The sequence below is a fragment of the Schistocerca cancellata genome, chromosome 3 (assembly GCF_023864275.1).
Source record: "Schistocerca cancellata isolate TAMUIC-IGC-003103 chromosome 3, iqSchCanc2.1, whole genome shotgun sequence".
In the NCBI taxonomy this organism is placed as follows: Eukaryota; Metazoa; Arthropoda; class Insecta; order Orthoptera; family Acrididae; genus Schistocerca; species Schistocerca cancellata.
The window spans coordinates 517,570,877-517,592,559 of NC_064628.1; the positions used below are offsets into that span (position 1 = coordinate 517,570,877).

The 21,683-nt window shown below is 40.2% G+C and overlaps 1 protein-coding gene across 2 annotated transcripts in view; it reads right to left on the bottom strand.

Annotated features, from left to right (window-relative positions):
• The window catches only part of LOC126175320 (gamma-glutamyl hydrolase-like), a 92,754-nt gene extending 72,764 nt beyond the window's left edge, over positions 1–19,990 (bottom strand). Inside the window, exons 1-3 of one of the 2 annotated variants that reach the window (XM_049922030.1) lie at positions 19,768–19,990; positions 15,823–15,943; positions 12,998–13,048 (exon numbers count right to left, since the gene is read on the bottom strand). In XM_049922030.1, coding sequence (XP_049777987.1) covers positions 12,998–13,048; positions 15,823–15,943; positions 19,768–19,780 — 185 coding nt within the window. In that variant the 5' untranslated portion in view covers positions 19,781–19,990. Of the gene's footprint in view, positions 1–12,997; positions 13,049–15,822; positions 15,944–19,368 lie in introns of both variants that reach the window. The other variant, XM_049922029.1, reaches the window with a different exon arrangement.
• Between the last annotated feature and the right edge of the window lie 1,693 nt (positions 19,991–21,683).

A 21,683-nucleotide genomic window follows, 5' to 3' on the forward strand; every position in this document is an offset into this window, starting at 1 on the left:
GTAAAAAACGTCCTCCTGCCAGATATAAATAGTGGAGCGCAGGCAGCAACAGACAGAAGCCATTAGGAAGCAGTTCGGATCTGAGGACCGACGTGGTCCGTGTCCGAATGTTCATTCTTCATAGGTGACAATTCCGGAGGTCTGTTCCAGCTCGCAGGAGTCATCCGTTCCCCGCCAGATGTCTACTTCAGCTCTGGGGGTCGGCACCATGGCTGACTAACTACAGCGAGAACTTCCAGCAGGACCGGCCACAGCTGAGTCTTGGGCACAGGCGCCGCTGGGGACTGACGCACAGACTCCACGGCAACCCAGCCCCACGGTGCGTGGTCCGTCCATGACAGGAGCTTGCGGACGTCGCGATTGACGGCTTCCCAGCCAACGGTGCAGCAGGTGGCGGCAGCTGACCTCACAGCGACACAGCTCTGTTGGGGTGCCATACTGGGCTGCCGAGCAGCGACAAGATCTCAACCACAGGGCATCCTGACTTCAGCGGAGAACTGGTGGCGCGCGTTGCACTCATTGTCAGAGAATCTACACAGCATCAGCCAGGCGGAAGGATCCGCAGGGCTGGGTAGCGATGACAAGGGAGAAATTGTAAAGAAAGCTCAATAAATAATTGTAAAACTCCACGCCATCTCAGTCTTTGGCGCAGCCACTGTGTCTGCTGCTAACGAGTACTGCAGAAGTCATAACAAGTGGCCATCTGACATAACAAGTGGTGTCAAGCGCACCCACGCCACGACTTTGACTAGCACCATGCGGAGCAACCGAGAAACACCAAATAGGGTGAGTCTGGCAACTGCTTTCTCTCTATGTTTTCTGTGTGGCTAGACATGTTGATGGTAACATTAAGGGATGTGAGAGTGTCATTTGAAAGGCCTAGCAGCCCTGTAGACTTATCGCAGTTTCGTGGGAATGATAGTCACGCTAACTTGGTACCATCTAAATGTGTAGTGTGTGGATTAACAGGTGATAAATTTGTTTCAAGCACTTGTGATGTGTGTGGCTTCTTTGGTCATGTAACGGGGCAATGTTGTAAGTCTAGATGGCTTGCCATTAATTGTTCTAGGAATCAACTTGCTTCTGGGTAATACAATTTTATTTTTGTGAGGTGAGGTATACCACACGGAAAATGCCTGAAACACGTGCAACCGGGACAAGTGACTCCATAGTCGCATTGACAGAGTAAGTTAAGAAACTGATTGAAGAAAATAAGTTGCAAAAGCAGCACATGCAGATGATGGAGCAACAATTGTTGCAAAATACTCAATCAGGCTCGGGAAGCGATGGTGTAGAATGCAAGGGCACTATCTTTTCCGGTGTGGCAGATTGTGCAGCGGCTAATTTGATACTGTCCTTCTCGGGTAAAACACCAGAGGATGTGAATGTTTTCATTGGTGACGTACGTAGTACGGCTAGACTGTGTGGTTTGTCAGATGAAATGTGTTGGCAAATGGCGAGGTTACGGTTAGTAGGTGACACAAAGACTTATGTGGCATAACATGAAGGGTTAAAGGATGCTACTACGTTCACAGGGTTGTCTGAGGGAGTATTGTAAAGGTTTAGGAAACAAAACAGTGCCAGATTTTTTAGGGAAAAATTGGGGAGGATGATGCAAAAAATGGGTGTAACGGTAGAAGAATTTTCAGACAGAATTAGGAGAATGAATGCGCACACGTATGAGTTAACACAAGATGCGAGTGGAAATGGAGTTCTATTGAAAGAAGCAGAGAATAGAGCTTTAGACGCATTTTTGCGAGGGGTCTCACCGGATTTTTCACGCCGGATACGGATGTAAAATCCAAGTGATTTAGCAGCAGCATTGCGCGCAGCTACACATTTGCAGGAAGTGGATAGCACCACTAGAAGTCGCAATGACAAGAAAATTTTTTCGTCTTCCTGAGAGTGTTACCGTTGTGGGAAGCAAGGTCATTTTAAGGGACAATGTCGAGAACCGCAGTGTTTCAATTGCCAGAAAATAGGGCATAAGGCACGGCAGTGTAAAGCCAAGAAACGGGTTAATGATACAGCAGGTAAAAAAGTGTTAAACGAAAAAGGGAGTGTTCCTGCCGTCGGGAGGCATTCCCAGTAAAAAGAGGTACTCAGAGAGTGCATGAAGAGGCGGATTGTAGTTTGATGGTTTGGATAAAAGATAAGTGGCAAAGAGTTTTAGTGGATACTGGAGCGCATGTATCAGTTGACAGTGTGGACCTCGTGGGCAAGAAAGGATTGGAAGCTCCAAGATACAGACTGTGCGCAGTAGGTGATAAAAAATTAGATGCACTAGGGACAGCACAGCTCAAGTTTAAGATAGGGAACGTGTGGTTCCAGGAGCAAATGGAGGTGTTGTCAACTGTGGGACAGGGATTATCAGCGAAACTTGGGTTGGACTTTCTGATTAAACATCACGCCAAAATTGAGCTTTCACAACATACACTGGAACTCGATGGGAACTAGTTCTGAATAGGTACAGCCGTTGCAAATGTTTCAGAGTCGCAAGGTGCACTGATAGCTAAGGTGATACCAACTAAACTGCGTACAAGTGCATTAAAGGTGATTTCGTGTGACAAAGTATGAACAGGTACAGGGAAGTTGATCAGGGTACTGGTAGGTGTCGATGTGCCACAGCAGGGGCTATTCTTGGTAGAGCCACTACCGAGTAATGAGGTTTTAGACGAAAAGCAGTGCTTTATTCGTAGGAATGTATCACGGGTAACGGACATAAACGGGCAGTTTATGGTTCTGGTGAGTTTAGATAACTTCGGGCGGGATGATGTCAATCTGCCGAAGGGATTAGTAATAGCCACAGTAGAGTTAATGGATGAAGAGGACATCGATAGTTCGAGGCTAGACTATGGTGTAAAGCAAATCGTCAGCACGTCTGCACTTCGTTACAAGGTAAATCATTTGAGAGGAAATGATCGTTCGGGTATGGAAGCATTATTACTAAAGTATAAAGCATTGTTTGAAGCACAGGGTACGTTACCTGCTACACCGATAACACAGCATCGTATTCCGACAGGGAATCACGCTATGGTGTATCGTAAGCCATACAGACTACCGAAACAATTACAACCAGTAGTAGAGCAATTAACAGAACAACAACTGGGAGATGGGATAATCCAGCACAGTAATAGTCCTTGGTCTAGTAGCATGGTCCTAGTTCCGAAGAAGACACCGGACGGGTCGAAAAAATTTCGCTTTTGTTGCGATTACAGACATTTGAATGAACAGACAGTGGCGGACATATATACAATTCCGAATATCACAGGAACGTTAGATAACCTAGGGCAGTGTAAATTTTTCTCCACTAAGGATTTGCAAAGCTGTTATCACCAGATTGAAGTATGTCCGGAGGACAGGCCAAAAACAGCATTTACGATGCATTGTGGTCACTTCAAGAATAAAAGAATGCCGTTTGGACTAAAAAACGCTCCAGCAACATTTCAGAGGTTGTTGGATGGAGTCCTTCACGGGTTAAAACCAAAAAATTCATGGTGTATCTGGATGACATCACAGTTTTTTCAAGAGATATAGAGCAGCATGTGGAACAGTTAGAGGAGGTGTTTAAAAGATTAGAGGCAGCACAGCTAACATTAAGTTTGAACAAATGCCATTTTTCCCAAGCACAAGTAAATTATCACGGGCACGACATCAGTCAGGAAGGGGTACGGACAGATCCTTGGCTCACTTCTGCAGTACGAGATTTTCCAGTTCCGCAAACAGTTAAACAACTGCAATCGTATATTGGTCTTGCGAGCTATTGTTGAAAATTCGTACAGGGGTTTGCAGAAATAGCAAGGCCACTTACTAAGTTGCTAAGAAAAGGTGCGAGAAAGCATTTCAAGAGTTGAAACGGATACTGACATCAGATCCAGTTTTGAAGTTTCCAGACTTTTCGAAGGAGTTTATACTACAATGTGACGTGTCTAATCACGCTCTTGGGGTTGTACTTGGGCAAGAAATTGATGGCAAAGAACATCCGATTGCGTTCGCATCTCATCAACTTAACAAGGCGGAACAAAATTACTCCATAACGGAGAAGGAATTGTTAGCGGTGATATACGGGATTTCTTACTTTCGATGTTATCTGTACGGTAGAAGGTTTAAGGTTGTGACAGATCATTCAGTTCTGAAATGGTTATTATGTCTGAAAGACCCAGCGAGTAGGCCAGTGAGATGGGCGCTGAAATTCAGTGAGTTCGATTATGAGGTAATATACAAGCCAGGTGTGAAGCATGCCAATGCTGACGCATTGAGCAGGAAAGTGGCAGTATTACAAGTAACAGGGGTGACTGAAGATGAGTGGAAAAGGGCACAAGCCGTAGATAGTGATTGCCAATTGTTCCGAAAGCAACCACAGTTCCTAGTACAGGACGAGTTACTTTGCAGGTCGACGAAATGCGGGCTGCGCATCGTCGTACCAGCAGCGTTAAGATCTGAAGTTTTGCAACAGGCGCATGACTATTTTCTTTCAGGACATGGCGGGAGAAGAGCTATGGATAGGCAGATAGTGGAGAAGTTTTGGTGGAGGACACAACATCAAGACGTGGATGAGTACATCAGGAATTGTGTGCCATGCGCACAGCGTGCGGACTTGAGCCATCAAAAGATTTAGCTTCAAAGATTACCAGAGGCAGACAGACCTTTCCAACAAATCGGAATTGATGTATTAGGTCCATTAAATAGGAGTGCAGCAGGGAATAAGAATGTGTTAACAAAGATTGGCCACTTTTCTAGGTATTTTGTCATGGTCGCATTACCAGATCAGAAAGCAAGTACGGTGGTACAAGCTTTAGTTAATAATTGGTTACTCAGGTATGGGATACCTCAGTCCTTAATCTCAGATCAAGGTACTAATTTCACGTCTGATCTGATGAAGCAACTGAATAAGTTACTGAAGGTAAAGAAATTACGGACTAGTCCATTCCATCCGCAAGCAAACGGACAAACAGAGAGAGTGCATCGCACCATCGCTAAGGTGTTGAGTCACTATGTAAATAGTCAACACACCGACTGGGATGTGTAATTGCAATTCGTAACAAGTACATACGTCAACAGGATTGTCGCCGTACAAAGTGGTGTATGGGTGGAAGATGCCATCACCTTTCGACATGTTTCATCCAAGGCTGGGAGCAGAGGGCGAGCACGTAAGGCAATTTGCAAAAACCATTACAGAAGTATGGCAGAGAGTTAGACGAGCTAACACGAAAGTGTTGGAACGACAGGAATGGATGGGAGGTACAACGAGGAAGTTGCCACAGTACAGAGTTGGCCAATTGGTGCTACTTGCCTATCCGTATGTTCCAAAAGGGAGAACCAAGAAGTTCACAAACAAGTTCCAGGGACCGTAGCAGGTAGTGGAAATGACATCACCTCTCAATGTAAAATTACAGTTGTCTACCACGACAACGGTGGTTAACATAAGTAGAGTTAAGCTGTTCCAGGGGGTAATAGATCCTTGTATATGTACTTCTCCTTCTGGCAGAAAGCGAAAAGAAGCGCCAGAAGCAGACAGTAAACCGGGTATTAAGTATAAGTTGCGTTCGAGGGATGTGAGGTTAACAGTAATTATCATGTGTGTATTATTTTTGTGCATGGGCAGGTGAATGTGACGTTGATGTCACCGGAAAAATTCAGACGGAGTCTGAAGCAGGCAGAGGGAGAGTTTCCAGACGGGGTAGAGCACATAGTGCCGCTAATTGAAGCAAGTCTGTCACTTTTTTATCAGATGTCTAGGATTAAGGTAACAACGAATCTAGTCAAGATGTATATAGAGATTAGATTCCAGTAACTGGTATGGGGAGACAGTATCACTGTCACACAGTGCATCCTTATCCGGTCAGCTGTGAGCACATTGGGAAGGGCATACAGTTCAGGACACAGGAGGTTTTATTAATTCCTAAGGAGGGGGATACTCATGCTACTATGTCGAATTTAGAGTTGAGTAGATGTCTAACGGAGTCAGTTTCCATTTGTCCATCACGGATTGTTTTCATGGGCAAGGGGACGTGTGAGATCCAGTTATTTAGGGCAGAAGCAGAAGCTTCGGAGTGTCTGAGAATAATAGTAAAGCCTACGCCACATTTTCAGCAAGTTGGGAGGCATTCTGTATTCTCTACGGAGAGGATATCAGCCAAGTGTTATGACAATGGGAATTCGACAGCAACCACAGAGATGGAATTACCAGACAGTGGTTTGCTAATCAACGGGACAAATTGTGAAATAGTAGGGGATCGTTTCAGCTTACCAGCAACAGTCACGGGAGTCACCAAGGTTACAGATACTCATCTGACGTTGTACTGGCCAGATGTGTCATTCAGCATCGCTCCAGGTGAAAATTTGACGTGTATTAACAACACCTTGGATGCTACACTATTGCAAACGATAGATAAACTAGTAGAGTCGGAGAAAGGTCAAATTTCAATGCAGCAATTATTAAGGCATGTGGAGGAGTACGATACCAGGCGGAAACGTAGCATAGTGACCATTGGTATTTCAACCAGTACTATTACCGTGTTGATTGTATTTATTGGTGTGGTATATGTCTTATTAAAATGGAGGATTCAGCATGTTAATGCAAGACCGCTCCATGAAATTCCTGTAGAGTGGATTACCATTAGGGCATGAGTCCGGGCAACCTGGATGTATGTAGGGAAGAAGTAGAATATAGGATAGAACTAGAGTAAACGTATAGGGTAAATTCGGGGACAAATTTAATTTTAGGAGGAGGCAGTGTTGCGGCCACATGTAGTAAGCGTTGCTTCACGCAGTGGAGAATGGCAAAACAGAGGCAGCCAGCGATCACGGCATTGTGAAGTAGGCGCGGCACAGATAGCCTTGCTGACAGTTGCAGTCTACCAACCGGCTGACGCAAGGACGCATGCAGACCGAGCGCTGAGCGAAGCCTGGAGAGTGCTGAATAAGGGAAGTGAGGCCAGCACGCTAAGTTATGTTGCAATATACTGCGGGAGTAATAAAAAGAAGCTGCCACCGAGGGTAAAAAACGTCCTCCTGCCGGATATAAATAGTAGAACGCAGGCAGCAATGGACAGAAGCCGTTAGGAAGCAGTTCGGATCTGAGGACCGACGTGGTCCGTGTCCAAATGTTCACTCTTCGTAGGTGACGATTCCGGAGGTCTGTTCCAGCTCGCAGGAGTCATCCGTTTGCCGCCAGATGTCTACTTCAGCTCTGGGGGTCGGCCCTAGACCGATCGGCACCATGGCTGACTAACTACAGCAAGAACTTCCAGCAGGACCAGCCGTAGCACGGTCTTGGGCACAGGTGCCGCTGGGGACTGATGCCCGAACTCTACGGCAACCCAGCCCCACGGCGCGTGGTCCATCCACGACGGGAGCTTGCGGACATCGCGACTGGCGGCTTCCCAGCCGCTGGTGCAGCAGGTGGCGGCAGCTGACTTCACGGCGACACAGCTCTGTGGGGGTGCCATACTGGGCTGCCGAGCGGTGACGAGATCTCAACCACAGGGCATCCTGACTTCAGCAGAGAACTGGTGGCGCGCGTTGCACACATTGTCAGAGAATCTACACAGCAGCAGCCAGGCGGAAGGATCCGCAGGGCTGGGCAGCGACGACGAGGGAGAAATTGTAAAGAAAGCTCAATAAATAATTGTAAAACTCCACGCCATCCCAGTCTTTGGCACAGCCACTGTGTCTGCTGCTAATGAGTACTGCAGAAGTCGTAACAAGTGGTAATCTGACATAACAGATGTCTCATATGTGTTCAATTGGAGACAGGTCTGGTGCTCGAGCAGGCCGAGGCAATATATCAGTACTCTGTAAAGCATGTTGTGTTACAGCAGCAGTATGTGGGCGAGTGGTATCCTGTTGGAAAAAACTGCCTACAATGCTACTCATGAATGGCTGCACAATAGCTCAAGTCACCAGACTGACATACAAATTTGCAGTCAGGGTTCAGGCTGCATGGGATAACTGCAAGCTCCTGCTGTCATATGAAATCAGATCCCAAACCATGACTCCTGGTATAAGTCCAGTGTGTCTAGCAAAGCACACACGTTTGCTGGACACCCTCAGCTGGTCTCCTTCTAACCAACACATGAGCACCACTGGCACTGAGGCAGAACCAGCTTTCATCAGAAAACACAACACATCTCCACCTCTGCCCTCCGGTGAGCTCTCGCTCAACACCACTGAAGTCACAAATGGCAGTGGTTTGAGGTCAGCAGAAAGCGCACTATAGGGCTTCTGACTTGGAGCTCTTCTTCAAGTAACCAATTTGTAACAGTTCGTTGTATCACTGTGGAACCGACTGCTGCCCAAATTGCTACTGCAGATGCAGTATGACACACCCCAGCCATACACCGAACATGACGGTCTTCCCTCTCAGTAGTGCCATGTGGCCGTCCACAGCCCAGTCTTCTTGCGACTGTACACTCTCATGAACACTGCTGCCAGCAATCACGTACAGTGGCTACATTCCTGCCAAGTCTTTCTGCAGTATCACAGAAGGAACATCCAGCTTCTAGTAGCCCTATTACACAACTTCATTCAAACTCTGTGAGGTGCTGATAATGGCATCTTTGTCACCTTAAAGGCACTTTTGACTATCATCAACTCACCAAGTCTATCTCAAAGACAATTAACACTCATGACCATTAAAGCAAACCTGATTTGCATCCACATAATGACACTACTAGTACTACTTTGTTATGGAATTGGGGAGAAATTTTGTTAGACATCATCTTTCAAGTGTAGAAACATGTGGACCAACTTCCTTTTATGTCACAAAACACTTTCTTAGTGTTGCGATTTTTCTTCTGTCAGTGAAGCACTAGACTCCAAGCTACAGAAATGTTAAAACTTTGCTGAATACCAAGCAGTTACAGAATGAAATTCCCAGACTGTAACCATGAAGCACCATCCAGCCAATCCCAAGAAAATGATGAAATTTTTGAAGCCATCATTAAATGAAGCCCAAATAATTCATTGGAAACAAAATCCAACTGTTAGCATAATGAATCCTTCCACAAAAAAGAGCGAAATCAGGGTGTTGCCTGATACAATTGGCAGCAGGAAATTTTCAAGGCACAAATGCAGCAAAGAAGTGCTGTGCAAGGGAATTTAAAATTTTGGTTTGTAGGGTGTATGACAGGATGTGCACCCACTGAAATGTTGAAGACATCATCCAGTTGCATGCCCTTAAGTTATTTGAAAACTTTACACACTGGGAGAAACTACGGTTTCACACACTTTACCTCTATGTTGGTTGCAGAGGCTGGATAAATTCTACAGTAGTAGAGTACGACTGCAATGTGTACTGTTATTTTGTTGAGGTATTATTATCACAATATTGTTCCAATGTTTGACAAAGTTGTACATCATATTAATTATCCTGCCGAGAGATTTCTAATTGGATTTTTACATAAAAAGTTGTAAGGGACGCTGGTGACAGCTTGAGGTCATTACATGATGCAGAAGCATGAGTTTTCTAGAGTAAGGGGCCACAGAGGGGATAAAAATGGCAGTGGCCATCTTCCTCATTCACACAGTTCTGATAGGAATTGAAGATTATTTTGATACAGGTTCATTTAGTAAGCATGAAAGTGTCCAAGAGATTATCAACTAATTCCAGTGGCAGACACTGCAAGAGAGGCATACTGCATCATGGTGTGGTTTGTTGTTAAAGTTCCAAGAGCATATGTTCCTACAAGGGTTAACAAATGCATTGCTTCCTTCTACCTACATCTTGCAAAAAGATCATGAAAATAAAATTTGAGAGTTTCAAGCTCACATGAAGGCTATTCTTCCCACCAACTATTAGCAACTGTAACAGGAAAGGGGGAAGTTGACATTGGTACACGAAGTATCTTCCGTAACACGGTACTATGTGGCTTGCACAGTAAAAGTGTCAGTGTGTATGATTTACATCATGTGTCAATCAGACTTGGATTTATTTGTGTCAGAGCAAATTTAGGTCTGAACAACTTAGCTATGAACACCATCCATGTTTTCTGACCTATTTGGTTATAATATATTGGGGAGGGGGGGATGTCAAGCTATTTTCAATTCAAATGATTACATAGCAGAGTTTACCACCAATCTATGAATTTCATGATATTTAAGAAGAAAACATTTTTTTTTTTGTTAAACCTTAAGCACCTGTAGCTGGGATACATTATTTACACTTGCTGTACCTACAATAAAATTCACATCATTTTAAATTTGACTGGTACATCAGACACAATTCTAGTATTTTTTCTATTTATTATTAAAGTGACAATAACTGCACAAACAATTACCATAAATGAACCTATTTATAAACTGTCACATCTAATATTTCTCATTTGCAGTAAAATTTTACCTGGGCTGCTGTTCTGAGGTAAATTTTAATTACTTAAGTAATAATTTTCCCCAGCCAATATCCTCATATACTTTAAGCAACAAATCATCAATTTCAACATGCACATTTTAAATAAATGCACCTCTCTGGGTGCTACCCCTTGGGGAAACTTTTCACAAGGTATGACTTTGTGTTTATGAGAAGCAAAGAAACACACAAACTGTAGTAATGTTTTAAGGAACAAGTGAACATTCTCATGTAAGTTAGGCAAGAAAAGAGGAGTTAAAATAAAATCAGTATCATGTTGCTACATATTTAATGAAGTGTTATATTAACAGTAATTGTTGCTATACAGGTCACAATACAGATCACATAAAACATCATCATTATTTCATTTTAGCCTTTTTTTCTTTTTCTTCTTGCTGTCCTTTTAAGCACGTGAAACAAGGTTGGCTTAATTTTGTGATCACCCTTTTCCTGAGAATTTAGCACACACAGAACTGGTGGTAATGAAAAAACAGTTTTCAAAGTTGCCATTCACAGCACTTGCTGCAGTTTCACAAACCATTTGGTAACTGATAAGAAAAAGTGACTGCCTTATAACAAGTAAGCTCAAGCTACCTGTAGCTATACCTTTGTTCTGTTCCAAAATAGCTCGCTTATAACATCTATCACAATCACGGTTGTTATAATTAAACTTTAGCTACTTTAGAATGGCCCCATGAAAAACAAGTTATCACAGAACAACGAAACTTTGTGGAAACATTTGTACAGACATGCAAAAGAGAGAAATAATGAATAAATCATTGAAAGAAGCACATTTTGCTTTCCACATGAGAGCTTAAGATATGTTTAGTATCTACAGAAGGTGTGACAATGCCACTACTCAGCATAGTCAACATTGGTTCTTCAGAAGCCAACAGTGACTCAGTAACAACTGGTGAACAGAACCCTATGAATAGAATGAACTCACCATGCAAATTGACCTACAAAAGGTGGTGTGTCCAAACCCACATAGATACGCACATGACAAAATATTCGGCACGTGGCTGGTGCAGGCAGCTACTGATTGAGCACACAACAACTCTCAGCAGAGGCGAAAGGCTAGGTCCACATCAGTTTAACTCAGGAGTACTGGTCTGCTCTGCTTACTGCCACTCATGAACAAACACTTCCTGCCCATAGGACACACTTCTGCATCCTCCATCTCCACTGTTCCACCCATGGGAGCTCATCTGCCTCCATCGGGATGCTACCCATGCTGGCTCATCTGCCTCCATCAGGATGTCCACTGGTGGAAATACTAAAATTTGTTAATTGCATACCATGTTTACGTTCCTGTTTACAAATGTTCCTCAATGTGATGACCACCTGGATCCGTGACAGGGGACTGGACTAAGAAACTGCTCTACTGCTGCCCAAAATGTCTCAAGTGGAATGTTGGCTACCTCCCTCACTACACTCATCTTCATCCTCCAACTTGTGTAAGTGTTCCACTGATATAAACCCTGTCCTTCAGGTAACACCACAGTCTGAAATCACATAGGTTCAAATCTGATGATCTTAGACACATGTAGACTGTCTGCAACTGTAATGCACACCGATACTTGGGTTTCAACCCTACATTGTCATACCAGTACTAGCAACTTCTAGCAACACATACCCTCTAGTGCACAGTGTGAGCATCATTACTACACATTTGGGTACCCATACGATAAATAGTTTTCTATCTATGATGGCTTAAGTAGCAAAAATTTGATTATAATCACACTGTACTTCGTTTAAATTTCTATGATTATAACTAAGCCAATAACACTATTGCATTTTTAAGTAAATGTGGTATCACAAATGATAGATCCTCTGCAGAAATAAAACTGCTGTATGCAAATTAATCGTACCTTATAGATTACAGAAGGAAATTTAAATAGAAATTGTCAAAAGTAAAAGATACAGAAATTGATGAAGATGTACAAAGTGTTATCAATGGCTCTCACTCTGGAAAACAAAGTATCCAGCACAGAAATATTACCAGAAGAAATTGTAACAAAACAGAAAAGAATTAATTATAGGATAAAAAATTAAATGTAAATAGCCAAATGTTGTAGGGCCCTTGCATTGGAAGAGAAAATACACAAAGTATTGCAAATATCTTAAGAAATGATTAGACACTACAATGATACTTTTGAGCTATTGGAAAACAGAAATGAAATATTTCTGGGGAAATTTATAGGAGTAATGCACTATCAACTACTATCAAGGGAACAGCAAAATTGTGAAAACAATGAAAAACAAAAACACCATAAATATCATAAGTAAAGAATGGTAATAAAGCTATCAAAACTATATCAACACATAAATTATATCTTTGTGATGGTGCTGATGCTATGAGCTAGAAATGAGGGATAATTTAATAGGAGAAAGTAGCAGAAAATTGACAGTGGAAGAAGTTGCAGTGTGTGGATCCAATAGCACTAGCAATGCTGCTTTGTTATTTCCTACTTTTGCAGGTTTTCGTCATTCCCCAAGTCTCTGTATGACACTCTACTGCAGCAGAATGCAGATGCATTACAATTAAGGAGACCAAAACCACTTTAATTCATAATTACAAATGTCGTACCAAGTATGGGTAAAACACGACAGAACAATTTAGTTATGTATTTATTTATGCCCACTTACCCATTGATTCTACTAATTACTTCTCTGTAATACGACTCGGTCTGGTTCACCCTGCACAAAAAGTTTAAACAAAAGTACATTACAATCAGCACTATTTGCACATCTCTTCTGTTCCCTACAGAAAATGACACAGATGCAAGATCCTCTTCCTTCTCTACACTAAATAAACTCCAATTTTAACAGATATTTCCAAAATTACTCATATTACAATCAATGTCTAATAAAAACAAGTAAACTACTGCTGTCTCTCTGACTCTCCGAATACCTTGCTTCCATAAGAGAAAGACAAAATCAGCCAAAATTATAACAATTCTGGCAAAATTTATGTACTGGAATGCTCTTGAATCTTTACAATGTGACAGGGATGTAAACATTAGGCTTCATTTCAACTCACTTTGTTAACACAACCAGATTTTCTGCTTTCACATTCACTCACTTTGGCACTCACAAACAAACTATCACCTTCCAGGCTAACCTCAACTTTACCACAACCAAGGCTAAGTTGGGGGGAGGGGGGGGGGGGGGGTGAAGGGGTCCAGCACATAACTTTAGTCAAAATTTTACTACTTTTACAAAAATAATCATAGGGTGGTAGCCTACTGCTCAGTAAAAATTCATCAAATGACAAAATTAACATGTATGTCTAAGACTGAAAATAACAGCAAAGCAATCTAAAAGGTTGCAAACTGAAGACATGGAAAATGCACAGAAAAATATAACGACTTACAGCTACTGGGCAGGGATACGTCCATACACAGATCACAGGAACCAGAAAATAACTTGAATGAGTGATTTCAAATTATAACAAAACTTCCTTAAAACAGATATAGCTTCTGTAATAAGGAGTATGCAGAAAATATGTATATGATACCCACCACAGAGAATGAAGTCAGAAAAACAGTAGAAAAGATAAAAAATACGAGGGCATATGAAAAAGTAGCGTGTCTGAAATTTTTATGTAAAAACTCTTAAAGCTTTATTCTTCACTTCTGTACTTATCACCTGGCAATGAACAAATTTCTTTCATCGAGAGACCTGTTTAAAGATACCTTACCATCACTGTATAATGTTTCACTTTTGTTGATGAAGCGAAAGCGTCACCTCTGCTCGCAGCACTTCATTGCTATCAAAGTGAAGTCCTTGAAGGTGTTCTTTAAGTTTTGGAAACAGATGAAAATCAGATGGAGCCAAGCTGGGACTGAGTGGACAATAATCAATGACAGTGAAACCATGGTGTAGATTGTTGCAGATGTCAAAAGTGTTTATGCATGGTTTGTCATGCTGAAGGGGAGGGTTCTCCATGTGTGGATGAACTATTCAAATTCGAAACTTGATTGCAGTGAGCTATTAGTCATGCTCTGGCATAGTTACATTGTACATGCATGGTTACACGCTACAATTCAGAGTCCTCCAGCAGCAGAGGGCTGAAAATATGTGAACATGAAGAATAATGCAGTAGGCCTAAATGAGTTTTCAGCTCACCAACATTCCTGAGTATAAAACTAGACAAAAGTCCTATTGTAACAAAATAAATGTACTTCATGCACTAGACAATAATAATAGTGTCATGGAGATATTTCATACATGGACAAGGTCACTAACATGGATGAACATAAAATTCGAATAAATGAGCTATAATCAAGAATAACAGTTGCGGTAAACTACAGGTCCAATCATATGTGTAAAATAAAACACAGAGGGTAGAGACCACAGATTTGTAATGAATCAAACATTTTTGTAGAGTATCTATCAGATCTAAAAACATCAACATATAATGTCCTCAAGGTAGCATCTTGGGACCATGAATTGTTCTCAGGGTAAATCAAAAACTTTCCAGACCTCCACATGAAGAAAGCAAGTGAAAATCCCCAGACTTTACAAGTTTATAAGTTTCCTCAAGTTAACATTTCAGGACCATCATTGTTCTCAATGCAAGACAAAAACTTTTCAGACATCCTTATTGAGAAAGCAAGCTAACAAATGGTCAATATGCAACATACAGAAAACAAATACCATGAATGGCTGATTAAATACAGATAATAATATATTAATTGCAAATAATTCCACACATAATATAACAAATACACGCCTTTTGGAAATTAATAGTGACTGCAGTTGAAGTGGAATGAGCACACAAAAGTACTAACAAAGAGAATATCATTAGCATGTTTTGTGCTCGGAGTCCCATCTATGGCATGTAGCAGCAATTGACTTGTAGTTAAATACTATTCCTATGTATCCTCAGTCCTTAGCCAGGAAATCATTTGTCAGATATTCATAGTATCCAATGCGCACAAAATTTTCAAACTTCAGGAAAGAGGCATAGGAATAGTAGCTAATTACCCATTAGGCTTACTGGGAAAAATCAGTTTAAAGAGCCAGGGTTTCTAAATACACCTTCTGAGTACAGTATATCTGCCACAGCATTAACATCAAGATTACTATTAGCAATCAAGACACTAACAGTGAAATCTTTGAATTGAAACAAGGACCAGAATTGAGTAACATTCAGTAAGAAACATACAAATAAAAACACATAACAGTATTTTACACCACAGAATCAAACAGTGCAATATACTGCTGTGAAGCTTAAAAGTGTTCATTAAAACCAATGTAATAGCTATAAAAGCAGCTTTGGAAACATAAACAATGTACTGGTAAAGCAGGTGTACTGCCATGGTCCTGATGTCGCCTCATAGCATAGAGAGAGAGAGAGAGAGAGAGAGAGAGAGAGAGAGAGAGAGAGAGAGATTTATTAAAAATTTTATGTGTAAGTAAATCTGTGGACAACAAAACAGCTAAGTAACTAATTTATAGCAACTTACCATATAGGTACTACCCTACCTCCAGCCCCCTCCACATACTTGACATACGACGCTGCAATATAGCTAGAATGATTTCCAAATATTCCTGAAACTGTTGGCGATAGTTCTTGAGATAAAATCCCTGTAAAAAAAAATGGGAATGCTACTTATTGATACTCTAATTGATAGATTATGAAAACGGGTTGCCATGTCATACAATGAAAAATATAGGTGTATATGTAAACATTTTAGAAATTTAAGTATTGTCAATGTTGCTAATTGTAATCACAGACTTTTCACTAGGCATGGGCAACATCTCAACATCCCCGACAAGACTAGTATGTGTAGCACAATTATAAACATCATAAAAGACAGGCTTAGACACTTAAATGGTTGTGAACCAATCCCAATGATGTTTTAGACACTTAAATGGTTGTGAACCAATCCCAATGACGTTTACTAGTGATAGTTTTTTAGGGAATGGCCAGGCCCTACTTTGACAGAAGTAGGTATAGATGATGGTATGAAATTAAATCTAGGTTTTAACCCTGCTAGTTGTGGAGATTTAATAAGCCTGCCATTTTTGAAGATATAATTAATAAACCGAAGAGAAATATCCAAGGTGATGTAGGCATACTTACACTAGTAAATAACTTTGCTATTGATAATTTGTTAGATATTTTGTGTTTAAGTGAACATTGGTGTAAGAAAGAAGAATTGCCATTTGAACTATTAGATGATTATATATTAATTAGCAGTTTTTTAGGGAACAGCATAATAATGGAGGTACTGCAGTGTATATTAAAAAGCATTCTTTGTGTAATGGATTTAAACTGGACCTCGATTTTCTTTGTCATGAGTTTGATTTTGAGGTTTCCAGTTTCTGTTCGGAATATGCTAAACTGCTAATAATTGCACTTTATAGATCCCCAACTGGAGATCCTTCTGTTTCTTTAGGCAAACTTGATGATTTATTTAATTTTTTGTGTAGGTCAAAATGAGAAAAATTTAGCATTGCCATAGGGGAAGATGACAATTCTGCATTTGATCTAACTGAGGATAATCGAAGTGTGAATGCGTTAAAAAATCCATTAAGACAATATAATTTTAATTTTTTGAATTCCAAAATGACAAGAGGACCAGCATGTCTTGACAATATTTTTACAAGTGTCGATGGGGCATATTGTACCACAGATGTTGTCACTTTTCAGTTTTCAGATCATGATGCTGTGATATGTGAATTAAGTAATATTAAGTTACCTAATAAGAGTACTGTTGCTGCTAAAAGTACTAAGTCAGTAGTTTCTAGACCTCTGAATGAAGTAAATTTATGCAATTTTAAGAATGCATTACGCACTTTTAACTGGAAATGTTTAATTGACAGCTATCAATGTTGATCAGCTGATGTTATGTTTAAAAAACTTTTTTTCAGTTTTTTGTTCACTTTTTGAGGAGTTTATTCCAAAAGAAGTGTGCAACGTCAATCCCCTTTCACGTAAAAAAAAAAGCAAATCTAAGAACCAATGTGAGTGGTACACTCCTCAATTACTGCATATGAAAAATAAAGTACTGTTTTATTTAGATTTGTATAGACAGTATTAGACAGAAAATGCTAGTTTAGTGTACAGTGAAGCTAAGAGAGAATACAAAACAAGTGTCAATAATGCAAAGAAATCGTACAATTTTGGTATAATTAACAGATCTATAAATAAATGTCAAACAGCATGAAAAGTAATCAATTCACTTTCCAATAATGGACAACTTATCCCCAGATAGTTTTGACAATTTTTGTACTCAATCAGTGGAAAAAATTTATAGAAACATAGTAAAACCCAATGAATCCCCTGCAGAATTGATGAAGCTTTTTGGGGAAAAAATTCCATATTAAAATTTTAATTTTAGGGAAGTAAATCCCAAAGAGGTTCTTGGAGTTGTTGAAGCTCTTAAACTATCTGAGAGTGTTGATATTTTTTATTTGTCCAGTAATTTTATAAAAAGAATAATTCAATGTATTATTGACCCATTGAGCTACCTCATAAGTAGATGTATTGGTGAGGGAATCTTTCCTACCATTTTGAAATTATCTAGAGTAGTTCGTATTTTTAAGAAAGGTGATAAAACATGTCCCTCTAGTTATAGACCTGTATCCATTATTCCATTTTTTTCTAAAATTATTGAATCTATTATGTATTCCCAACTTTGTTCCTGCCTTCAACAAATAACCTAGTACGTAATGTGCAGTTTGGTTTTAGAAAAGGCAGGTCAACTGTGGGTGCCATGGACATACTCGTTAAAAAAGTGCTCAAGGTATTTGAAGCAAGGGGATATGCTCAGGCTACCTTTTGTGACCTTAGCAAGGCTTTGTATTGTGTTGATCATAGGGTTCTGATAGAGAAACTGTCACACTTAGATATGGTGTGCCACAAGGCTCAATTTTAGGCCCTTTGCTATTTGTATTACTGATCAACGATTTACAATCTTCTGTCAACTCTCAAACTATATTGTACGCAGATGACACTACTTTTTTAAACAGTAGTTCTGATTTCAATGAACATAACATACAATATCTTAGGCCTCTATTTGGTTTAGGGCTAATGTCTTTTGTTGAGTGAGGGTAAAATGCAACAAATATTTTTTAGTCTTTGTAATTTACCATGTACAGACAACCCAGATAGTATTAAATTTTTAGGTTTAAACATAGACATTAAACTCTCATGGGAACCACACATTAAATAATTAAGTGCTAGGCTTTCTAGAGTAATTTCTTTGCTGAGGAAATTAAAGAGCTGTATCCCAGATAATTATACGTTACATCAGCATATTTTGCATTTTTTCAGAGTATCATTCCTTATGGAAATCTTTTCTGGGAGAACAGCAGCCATGTCCAGGCCATTCTTCTGCTACAAAAAGGGTGGTCAGGATTATTACAGGTTCAAACAAGGGGGAACATGCAAAGTCACTATTTGTAAAATCAGGTTGTCTTACAGTTGTTAATCTGTATATATATCGTGTTCTAATTTGCATAAAAATTAATTATCTAGACAGCTCTTAAAGGAAGATATCCACTGTTATAATACCAGAAATAGCAAGAACACAGGTGTGCCATTCTATTGATTGTCAAAATCATTAGATAGTTTCAATGTTTTAGGCTTAAAAAAGTATAATAAGTTACCTTTAGAAATAACTAATTTACCTTTAAATTTAGTTATACGCAAATTGTATGACAGATTGGCTGGTTTACCTTTTTATTCTGTTGCTGAATTTTTTGAATGCAATTCTATGGGAAATTGCAGTAGTATGAAGCAGGAATGAGGAGATACCTGTCGATACATTACGAAAGTCTATCCAGCACAACTTAGTGAATAAACTTATATATACAGTCTTTTACTTATTAACATTGACTTTGTCTATTGCTTGTAAAAGTTCAATGACACTAAAATTTATATTATTATTACTATTATTATCATTATTATTATTATTACTATGTAATATTAAAAATGGTGTTTCCTTGGACAGACCCATACCCGCATACGTGGGTATTGTTAACGGCAAGTTATAATTGTTTACCTATTATCGGTCTGTCATTCCGTCTGAGTGGTATTCCTTTTACAACTGTAAAAAGTAACAGCAGACATACGGCAATATGCATAATTAACAGTCTCAGTACGACTTAGTCTTCCGTACTTGCACGGATAATACTTATCGCACAATTATCTTTCGAGTGAGCCTTTTGATAAGAATAGCCAAACAATAACACTTTTAAATTACTAACGCGGTTTCACAATGTGTATCGAACAGCTCGATGCATCTAAAATTCTCGACGAGCAATTCAAGCTAGCTAAGCATAAGTTTTTCAGAGATGCATTATACAATTAAGGTAGCTACATAAATTAAGACAGAAATCGAACAACATTCTTAACTGTTTCATCTACAGTAATTAAGATCGCTGCACATAAATAAGCCTACTTAACAAACACATATGAAGAAAATTCTGTGACAACACCCAAAAGAGCTATTGCTTCTCCATTATTAGACTTATCTTTCGCATTAACAGATTTATATTTGGGAGCTGAGACAGTGAGCTCTGCCCATCTCAGCGACAGAAAAAAAAATGGGGAGGGACATTCACTGAGCATTAAGACAAAAAACAAAACAAAATGCCTGCTCTTGGAGTCCTTAGTTGTGCCACGGTTGTACCATATCGAAACAAACTGACAGCAAAACACAATAATCCCTATGCAATTGGTTTCACACACACCATTTCATTGTTAGCATTAGGTACAAGGTTGGCAGCAGCGTACATAAGAACTAGCAGTCCGTTCGAAGCCTTGAACTTCTACCGACACAGATCAATGGAGTCTGCACTACAGGCAGCGCAGCGATTAAGGGAATGATTATTCTTATTTTACGGGATCAAATTGGCCATCAGTCTCTTGTTGACATTAGAATGTATATGTACGTTATATGACTTTATTAATTCGTTAAAAAGCAAAAAAAAATCCGTATTAAAATAAACCGCATGTCGCTAATTACAATTACAAAAGAAATTTTATCCTCGCAAGTGTAATAAGGACGTCCATAATTACAAAAGTATAATATAGTGTGTCCGTAAAGTGAAATTCAAATTTCAACAAAAGTGCGCATGCGATAGGTAGGTTGTAAGGGGGGAGGAGGCAGACTTGGGAGGTGATGTGTTTTTAATACAGGTTTTCTGGAAGACGAATGGCGATTTGTAAGTAGCCACAAAAAGTGTTTTAGTTCCGACCCTGTTAAAAACCTGCGTAATACCGACATTTAAATTATTTTCTTGAGATAAACACACCTGACTGCACAATATTTTTTTCATTTTCCTGAGACCCAAGGGGGATTGGGGAAGACGACCCCCACCCCCTCTTTGCCACGACTGTGTGAACCCTTGAGTTTCGAAGTTTCAAAACGCTGTATCAAGAGAACCAGTGCTCATAAGGACGTCAAATGTGAACAGCATATTATTAATGCAGGGGAAATGTCATGGAACAAAAAACCAAACAAAAAAATATTTATGGTGCTGTAAGCGTCTTGACGTAAATGGCTTCGGCTACAACTGCCAGATGAATCGCAATACGGTCGTTATGGTTTGGGTTGCACATTACACCATTCGCACTGTTCAGTGTGCATTACTGCCCAATTTCGGCAGTCAACAGTCTTGGCACTGTTAGGTAAAGCCCATCCACCACGGCAGGGCCGTAGCTTATATCGGATGGGACAGATCGGGTTTAATTGTCCTTGGGTCAAAAACTACATAAAAAGCAACGAGACATCAGTTTCTAATTGTAGTGAGACTAACGCAAGACAAGTTCACTATGCTGTCCACCGTTTCCTGTCACAAGTTGAAATTGAGATACAGCATGTTCCACAATAGATCGGCAGTTTCGGGAGTGCCGCTCAGTATGTGTTACGTAATGCGTGCCTTCATTCCATCTACGGTCGTATTTGGAGTATTGAAACGTCATCATTCAGATAACCCTACAGCCAGAAGTCACACGGAATAAGATCAGATGATCTGGACGGCCAGACTGTAGGGAAACGATGCTGATAATTCTAACATTTCCGAAATGCCTCTGTAGCAGCCGTTTCACTGGCTGTGCAGTGTAAGGACGAGTACCGTCTAGCATAAAAATGATCCTACCTGTACATCCACGCTGTTCAAAATTTGAAATAATGTTGGTGCGCCGAAGTCTGTCACTGTGTTTACCAGTGACGCTGCAAATAACAGGACCCCCAGGATTCATCTAAAAAATCAAATGGCTCTGAGCACTATGGGACTTAACTGCTGAAGTCATCAGTCCACTAGAACATAGAACTACTTAAACCTAAGAACATCACACACATCCATGCCCGAG